The following is a 9,497-nucleotide window of genomic DNA, read 5'->3' as shown; positions in this document are numbered from 1 at the left end:
GACGGCACATAACAACAACAACAGTGTGATAAGTGCCAATCAGGTCAGAACCGGGCGCCTTGGATTTTGTGCCTGATTGTGGTGTTTTGTGAGAGCATTGTAGTTGCCTGTTCACATGGAGCTTAAAAGGGTACTCAGATTTCTGCCTATAACCATGGAAATCCTTCTGGTTTTTAATGTGGTAATTGTTTTACTTATAACATGCTAGCAGCAAATTGGTACCGATCCACAAGGGCGAAGGACATTTGTGTCTTTTTTGAAACTGTATCCTCAGGGCCTAGCATAGTAGAAACTAACAGGTAGTTGGAGCTTTAGTAATACTTGTTGAGTGCATCCATGCAGTCTATCTTAATAGTATTCTCTGTATGAAGCATGCAGTGGAAGGGTAATAATATGCTTTTCTGTTTCTCTCTTTTTCACAGTTGTCAAATTTCAGAGTTCTGAATCACTCCCCGATGTCTGATGCCTCTGTCCATTTTGACTACAAATCCCCATCCCCATTTGACTGCAGCACTGATCAGGAAGAGAAAATTGAAGATGTTGCTAGCCAGTGTCTGCCCCAGAAGGACCTGTATGCCACCGAAGAGGAAGCTGATGGTCTTTTCCCTGGGAAAGTAACGTCCCATAATGGGCTGGAGGACAGTGGAGGAGGAGGCACTGGGGTGAAGAAGAAACGTAAGAAAAAGAATCCAGGGGAGCAAGAGGGAGCAGCAAAGGGAAGCAAGGACAGGGAGCCCAAGCCAAAGAGGAAGCGAGAGCCTAAAGAGCCAAAGGAGCCCAGGAAGGCCAAGGAGCCCAGGAAGGCCAAGGAGCCGAAGCAGAAGGATGGAGCAAAGAAACCACGGAAACCCCGAGAGGCCTCAGGCACGAAGGAGGCCAAAGAGAAGAGGGGTGGCACTGACTCTGCAGCCAGGACGAAGTCCAGGAAGGCCAGGTGTGCACCTTTCTCCCTGCTTTGAGCACTTGGCTCTGTCTCCACAGGACGGTTTGCCTTAGACGCTACCCAGAGCCCTGGGTATAATTTCCCTATACTTATTTTTTCTTTACTTCTGTGGGCCTAAGCTTATAAAACCAAAATAAGCTTATAATGCCATACCTCAGTTTATAATGGGGGCTGGCTGGGGTGAGATAGCCACCTGGTTCTAATTTAAGGAGCTGTCTTTGGAAGGTGCTGTTTCTAATTGCATTTCTGGAGTTGTCTTGGAGTATTTTCAGGCTACTCTAAGAACTCCCCCCACCCACTCCGACTGTCCTTTTGCCTGTATACCAAACCAAAAAAAAAAATGTGAAGTCAGTACCATCAAGTCGGTTCCGAATCATAGTGACCCCCTTTGGATATCTGAGGCAGTAAATCACTATGGAAGTTGATTGCCCAGTCTACTTCCATTAAGTGGCTGGTGGGTTTGAACTGCCAGCCCTTCTGGTTAGCAGTCAAATGCCTTAGGCACTATGCCGCCAGAGTGCCTTGCCTGTATACTTAGTACATAGCATTCCTATTAGTGATTGGCACCCTGCCTAAAGCCCTTGTGTATGCGCTCCTGTGTCCATATTATCTTTTAGCCAAAAAGGCACCACTTTTCTCACTGCCCAATGAGAGAACCAGTTAGCCTTAATTAATAAAACCAAAACCTCTCAAACTCACTACTGTCAAGTTGTTTCCGACTCATAGGGACACCTCCTTGGGTTTCCAAGGAAGTATCACTACAGAAGTAGATTACCCAGTCTTCCTTCTGAGGAGTGGCTGGTGGGTTTGAACCACCTGCCTTCTGCTTAGCAGTCAGATGCCTTAGGCACTATGCCATCAGGCCCCCCCCACCTTAATTAATATTGGCCATGTGATTTCTTACCATTTTTTTTGAATTAAATATGTTAACATGAACAGGTTTTAAGAGAGGAGATGTCACAGGTCTGATATAGGGAGGGTGGTAATTATTATTGGAACAGCAACACTGTAGAGTGGGAGAGGAGCAGATACTACGAGGGCGCACAGTCATGGGTAGTCAGTGGTGTAGGTGGCCTTGAGGATCTGAGGGTGTGTACACTTTCATACGGAGAGGACTGAATTGCTTCCCCTAAGCTGGGAGTATGGGGATTGTTCCTTACCTGTCACTCGAGTTTAGCATTTAGCACAGTGCCTGATGCATCAGCAGGTGCTCAGAAAATGTAGACTGTGCGAGACCAGAGGAGAAATCAGAGGGCCTGAGTACAGACTCACTGCGGTGAGATGAAGGGCCCTGGCTATAGATTCTATCAGGATAGCAAATACACTCCTGCTCAGGGAACTGAATATATGTCATCTGTATTCACATGTGATGTTTTTCTTTTGTCTCTTTATAAAACTCTATGTAGAGTACTATAGTTAAGCTTTTTGAGGAAATAGAGAACAAAAACTATAGGGTCCCAATCTTAAGGAATTTAAGTTAACTTAAAAAAAAAAAAGAGGAAGGTCCAAGATTATCTATCTATCTAATCTAACTAATCTGCCTGTTTCACACCAAGAGCACCCATAAAAACCCATAAATTTATGTTAATATTAACAGCATAAGGTGATAAGATCATCAGACTCATCTTATGTAGGGTCAGGTGTGGTAAATTTTAAAGAGAGAAAGCATTTGTAGGTGGTGTGTGCTGTAACTTGGAGTTCATTATATAGTTCAGTTCTTTTACAGAAGGACAGATTGTTGGGGCCAGATGGATGATTTCCTAGTCCAAGTTAAAATTTTGCCTTATAATACTCACTCCCTGCCTCCTGGCAGCATAGTTCACTTTTTGTCTATTAAAGAGGCATGGGTGGGATCCTAGGAATGAAATTTACAGGAATGGCCATAGAATACCATAGAGAAGGCCAACAGAGGTGGGGTAGAATCAGGGTTCTGATTTTATGGGCTTTGTTTCTCAGTGAACCGAGTTAACATTCTCGGTTCTCTGTACGTGTATGGGGTAGCAGGGTGAAATTTTCTGGGGCTTCTGTCAATAATTTTTGTCTCCAGATTACTTTGGAGAAAATGAAGTAGTTGTTCAGGATAATAGCATGTGTGAAGAAAACAAATTAGACATGTGCTAGTAGAGTGACTTAATTTGGTTATTACAGAGAACAGTGAGTAATAAGGATAGTGTTGTAGAATTAGGGTAATTAAAGGACAGTTCAGAGCCCAAATTAAGTCTGGTTTGGGTGTAGAAGGCAGTAGGAAGCCCTGTGGGTATCTGAGCTCACTTAGCCAGTGGTCTCTGATGCCTACAATTTTATTGACCTTATCGACCACTACTTCTTAAAGGAGTTGGAATTTACTTTGTATAGTATATGAAATAAGGTGATGAGAATACAGATATCAATGTAAATTCTAATGAGGAGGCTTTTCACAAAATAAGGTTGTATGTCAAATGTACACGTAGCAGTAATTAAGGGAGCATAATTTTGATCAAATTAGGCGATGTACAATATAAGTGACTTGGAGAAGTGCTTGGTGTAGTGTTTTCAAGGGCTGCTGTCTTAGAAGAAAGCAGAACCTCTTGAGGTTTAGAAATCTAGGAGATACCCTTTGAGAAGATGCTAACAGATTGGGCTGGTCATCGCTTTAGAAATGTGGGCAGGTTACACAAGACTTTCACTCTCTTTCCTTTAAGGGATGTATATTATTGAATTGTGACATAATAGGATTCTTTCATGTGGCCCAGATTTCTTCTTTCTTTCTTCATAAAATTTCTTTGGACTCTTTAAATGATGATCCCACTGGTCAGAAGAAGCAGTTTTAGTTACAAAAGGACATTAATTGATTTTAAAATATATATTGGTCATTAAGACTGTTTTTTGTGCTCCTTTGATTTACTCTCTTGAAGATTGGCTCAGATACATGTTTTGATTTGAGCAGTTATTGATTAGACCCCTAGATAATACTTGATGGTTACAAATGATTTACTGAAGACTTGGATTATTATAGGAGCTTCAGACTGACTTACAGGCTTCCTGTCTTTTCCTCTTTGAGCTCATTTTGCCAGCTGCCACCAGGTTAATCTTCCTTTTTTTCTTTTCTTTTCTGGTTGAATGTGCCCAAGAAGTTATCATAACTTTACCCCTTGTTAGCTCTGTTATATATTTGGACATTAAGTACTTATGTAGGAATATTGTCTGCCAACTTTATACATGGTCATGGGTATATTCCATTTTGTTTTGACATAACCTGATCATTCAGCCTGTCTACCCATCTATTTGGAAGCTCTGGTAGCATAGTGGCTAAGGCACTTGACTGCTAACCAGAAGGCTGGCGGTTCAAACCCACCAGCCACTCCTCGGAAGGAAGATGGGGCAATCTACTTCCGTAGTGATACTGCCTCAGAAACCCAAGGAGGGGTCACTATGAGTCAGGTCCGACTCCACGGCACATAACAGCAACAACACCACCCATCTATTTACCCATAGATTAATTAATGTTTGTTATCACTGACAACACATTATTGTATATGTAAAAGGATTTATCTTCGTTGTCTGTACCTCTTGTGTACATCTCTGTGTCTTCCTCTTTTTCAGTGCCACCACGTTGATCACTTGCTTTTGGTACATTGCCTTTCCCTTCACCCAAATCAATACTTGTGTCTGCCTATCTAGCAGTGTTTCCTCCCCTCCCCTCCCATCACTGGTAATCAACCGTGCAACACTAAAGAATAATGTCGAATCTTCAAAACACCGTATAACATGGATGAACTTGGAGGACATTATGTTGAATGAAATAAGTCAATCACAGGACAAGTACTGTTTTAGTTCACTATTGTAAAAAGGAAAGGTTTATATATGGAAAGAAACTTTCTTTGCAGGCTAATCTTTCTGAAAAGCTACTGTTACCTTGTTTATGTTGGTAGTTAAGGGTAAGGGGTAGTGATGGTAAATCTACCTTTTTGCCCTCTCAGTTCAGAGTCACTTGGGAAGTAATCAGCAGAAAGATGGAGATCCAGTTATCAGCTTTAGTGACAAACTGGACTGAAGAACTTAACATTATCTTGTGGCCAGAATTGGGCTTAATGCTCCCTTAGTTGAGTTTATCCACAAGAACTGCAGGCACATCCCTGAAGCAGAGGAGAAGGCACTAGGCCATATATGCTCCTTTCCTTTTCCCAAACCCTGTAATCATATGTCTCCAAAGAAGCAAGACGAGTTTGAAGAAGGGCAGAAAGTATGCTTCCAGTATTATTTGCTCACAGGGATTAAAACATGGTTTTCCTTATGAAATCATGGTGACAGGGAAATGGGATTCCCCCTAACAGTTTCTCCCCAGGGCTTTCTAATTAGAATCTGGCACATAGTGGACCTTTCCCTAATCTGTAATGAAGCAGTTACCAATTTTATAAAATATTATAAGTAACTGTTCATTTCTTTATCTAGTATATGGTTAGTGCCTCCTGTGTCATTGTTTTATTTATTGGGAATGGAGTTACGAAGGAAGGGAGTTGTACAAGAAGTGTAATCACTGAGCCCTGCCATTAAAGAGCTTTCATGAGTTGGAGAGAGAGCCTTGCAAATGTTCAAGAACCAGCAAAAACACATGCAAATGACAGAGAAGGTGGTGTAACTATAAACAGAATAGCTGACAGGATTTCCAGAGCTAAAAGTATTTCAGTTTTGGTCTAGAGAGTCCCTCAGGAGAAGTGAGTATTAAACCAGATATTAAAGGAATTAATAAGTGAGAAAAGACTTATAGAGACCGAAAGATATTTAGCCCTTTCAAGACCAAATTATTTTCTTCTTTGAATTTGTTGTTGAAACCATGGTTTTCAATAATGGAAGGCATTTAGAATAAAATGAAAATTAAAAAAAAATTTGAGGTAGTATGGATTTTGATATAGTTAATGACTCATAAAAGTCCCAAGGTGTCCTGACGTTGGAGTTGATGGGATGAGGCCATTTCTTCAGATTCACACAATTATACAGGCCCACACCAGATGACAGCATGCATTTTCCCACTAAACCCCAGAGGTGGAAGATGTAGGCGGTCACTGTATGTCCCATAGGTCACAAAGGGTTAAACAAATGTTCTTTGGGAAACTTTGAGTTTAAGATGGTAAACCGAGCATACTCTTATTTTCTCTTCATGACAGAAAGTAGAGAGGAGAATGAGTTCATCAAAGATGAGAGATGTTACTGAATTTCCTGATGGACATGTGCTGTGCTGTGGAGGGCATCCCAGCTCAGAGCACACACAAGAGCTGTGTTTGTAGCATGGGTAGAAGTACTTCCTTCTCACACTAAAGCCAGCAGCTCTGGAGAAAAGATCGGAGGCAGGCCAGAAATGGAGGTGGCTGATTAAGGGACTATGCACAAAGTGGCTGTGTAGTTTGTCAGCTGAAGGCTGAACTCAGACAATTACACTAAAGATATTGAGCAGTTTGTAAGGGGTTGGCACTGTATGTCCAAGTGGGGACTGACTTCCTCAAGAAGGGGGCATCGGGGCACTAGCTTATCTGCCTTTCCCTACTGGCATACCCTAAATGCGGGGAAGCCATTCCACACCTCTCATTAATGGGTGAGGCTTGTTGGGAAAAGCATATTTACTTAGTAGCATAGGAGAGCCTCACCTACCACCTGTGTTGTTGTTGTTGTTGTTGTTATTTGCCGTCGAGTCAGCCCTGACTCATAGCGACCCCTCCTTGGGTTTCCGAGGCAGTATCACTACGGAAGTAGGATTGCCCAACCTTCCTTCCGAGGAGTGGCTGGTGGGTTTGAACCGCCAGCCGTCTGGTTAGCAGGCAAGTGTCTTAGCCACTATGCTACCAGAGCTCCCACCACCTGTGTTATCAACCTATAATTACTTGCAATTGAGTCAGCGCTGACCCTGTGTATAACAGGACAAAACACTGCCTGGTCATAAGCCATCTTCATGATCACTGATAATTGGATAGTGATCTTTTGTGACATTAGGGTTTTCATTGTCTAATTTTTGGAAATGGATCACCAGGCCTTTCTTCCTAGTCTTAGTTTGGAAGGTATGCTGAAACCTGGCCACCATGGGTTACCCTGCTCGCATTTGAATGACTGGTGGCATAGCTTTCAGCATCATAGCAACATGCAAGCCACCACAGTACAGACTGACAGACAGGTGGTAGATTATCAACCTCATTCATTTAAAATAGGAATAGTCTATCAAAGATCGTAGCAGAAAGCAAGCAGTAGCATTGAAGAACTAAAAAAATAAATGAACAGAATAACTGTCCTCAGAAGGAAAAATTCAAGGAAAAGAGCAGAATTTGTAAACATTTTTACTTAGCATCCTCAGATTCAAGGTATTATTTTGTCTGTGAAACAAAAATAGGTTATCATGAAAATAGAGCAGTCAGAAAACAAAGAATGAATATAAATTAAAACTAAGGCTGCTGAAGCTAAAATAATTAATTGAAAATGTTGAGTAGAGGAAGAAATAGGGTGGCATAAGGTCTAAGTTAATCAGCTTCTGTATCAGGATGTCAGTAGCTTTTTCTTAATGTTGATAAATCAAGAACTGATACTGAAAGTATCAGTCAAAAGTTTTCTCTGAGAAGTGGGATTTGGATGGAATGGGGGTGGCTTTTACTTTTTGTTAGAAATCCTTCTACACTTCGGAATTTTTATCTTCAGTTGCTTTTATTACTTTTGAGAAGCTTATCTGGTAAAAACTTGCTTTCTCATCTTATAAGGAGGTAATTTTTGTTTCATTTTTGCCTAGGATAATACCACAAACCTTTCTTTTAATAGAGCTGATACAGATACCGGTGATAAAATAGATTTGGTTCATATTTTATCTACAGTTCACTACATCTGCACCAAAACAGTTAGTTTGTATGTGTATGTGTTTTTCAGAACCACTGTGTCTTTAAAATGTAAACCAATCAGTTCTCTGTATGTTGTCACTAGCTGCCATTGGGTTGACTCTGACTCGTAGCAGCCTGATGTACGACAGAATGAAATGTTGCCTGGTCTTGTGCCATCTTAACCATCTTTGGTATGATTCAATCCATTGTTTCTGCCACTGTGTATTTTGAGTGCCTTCTAACCTAGGAGGCTCTTCTTCCAACAGAGTGTTGGACAAAATTCTGGAAGCCCATAGGGTTTTCATTGGCTGAGTTTCAGAGATAGGTCTCCATTCCTTTCTTCCTAGTCTGTCTTAGTCTAGAAGCTCCTGTGAAACCTGTGATCCTTCTGATAGTTGAAATAACTGAGTGGTATAGGTTTAAAAAAAAAACAGCAACATGCAAGCCCCACAGTACGACAGACTAATAGGATGGCTGGTATATAGACTTTGTGTATAGACTAAACTAACATGGGCATTACGTCAAAGATGAATTACGTTTGCAAATGAGCTCTTGTGGGATAATAACCTGTCTCCAGTATTGTGCTTCTAGGAGGAGGATCAAGGCCTGTTAGGAAGCTTCTCTAAAGAGTCTTCTTTAGAGTGGAGCAGAGGTTTCAGGCTGAGCTTCCCAGAGCTACGCATGCTCGTGGAGGCAGTAATTAAGATCACCAGATCTTTTCAGTAGTTCTGAATTTGGGGATTATGACAACTATAGTCGTACTGGTTCTTTCCTGCTAAGACTTTGATGGACATTTTATAAGACTTTAATTTTAAAATGAGAAGAAAATTATTTTGAGATAATATGCTTAGTTTGGTAGATAAAATATTTTAGTGCCTGAAAGACATGGGAGCAAAGTGAAAAAGACTCTTCCTAGTACCCTGTTGTCACACGTAGCCACGTTTTTCTCCTTATACTCAGATCCAGCACTCAGTTTGTAATGCTCAGTTTTGCCGAAGAAACTTGAAGGTTGAGAGGCTGGAGATAGAGTGGCAAGAAGAGTTTGAGAAAGAATGTGTACCTCGTGTTTGAGTACTATAATGTGATTTCATATTTGGAAGGCCCCCCAAAATTCTTTTTGTCCTAATACAGAAGCTAAAGATGGACAAAATCTTCTTGGCTATTGAAGCAATGTAGAAGACAGAAGAGAGGTTTTAGGGTGAGGCTACTAATCAACTGGTTGGCTAAACCTGGTAGTGGTCCTGGATGCTTAGTATCATATGTATATCGTGAGTTTCTTGCATGCAGTACATACATAGCCAGTGCTTTCTTTAAAGTGATTGTGTATTTTATTATGCAATCAATTTTAATTTTGTTGTTTCTAAAAATAGGTACTTTATGCCTCAAAAATCAGGTCTTCTCGTTTTGTCTGCCCTACAGGTTAGTTCTGACTCTGAAAGCTAGGAAAGAGGATTATATAAAATTATATAAAATTATATAAAATCCCTCTGATCGGGCCTCAAATGCTAGTAAATGATGGCAGTGTTAAGCCTTTGTGTTTTTCAGAACTTTCTTGAGCTACAAGTAACATAAACCCAACTTGAAGTAACTTAAGTAATAATAGTAGAATAAAGAGGCTTACTGGCTTAAGGAATGAGCAGGTGGAGGTGAAGTTGAGGGTTCCCTCAGGGCTCTCGGTCTGCAGCCCTTCCCTGCGCGTCTCTGGGTCTGCAGCCCTTCCCTGC

General features: G+C 41.1%; 1 protein-coding gene across 1 annotated transcript in view; it reads left to right on the top strand.

The window, feature by feature from the left end:
• Nucleotides 1–154: 154 nt before the first annotated feature.
• Nucleotides 155–9,497, top strand: part of CHD6 (chromodomain helicase DNA binding protein 6) — a 252,751-nt gene continuing 243,408 nt past the window's right edge. Inside the window, exons 1-2 of the mRNA XM_042783610.1 lie at nucleotides 155–181; nucleotides 423–934. Coding sequence (XP_042639544.1) covers nucleotides 155–181; nucleotides 423–934 — 539 coding nt within the window. The remainder of the gene's footprint in view (nucleotides 182–422; nucleotides 935–9,497) is intronic.

Source organism: Orycteropus afer, unplaced genomic scaffold (assembly GCF_000298275.1).
Source record: "Orycteropus afer afer isolate SDZICR_OR568_19922 unplaced genomic scaffold, OryAfe1.0 scaffold00020, whole genome shotgun sequence".
Lineage (NCBI taxonomy): Eukaryota > Metazoa > Chordata > Mammalia > Tubulidentata > Orycteropodidae > Orycteropus > Orycteropus afer.
This window is presented reverse-complemented; position numbering and strand designations above follow the sequence as displayed.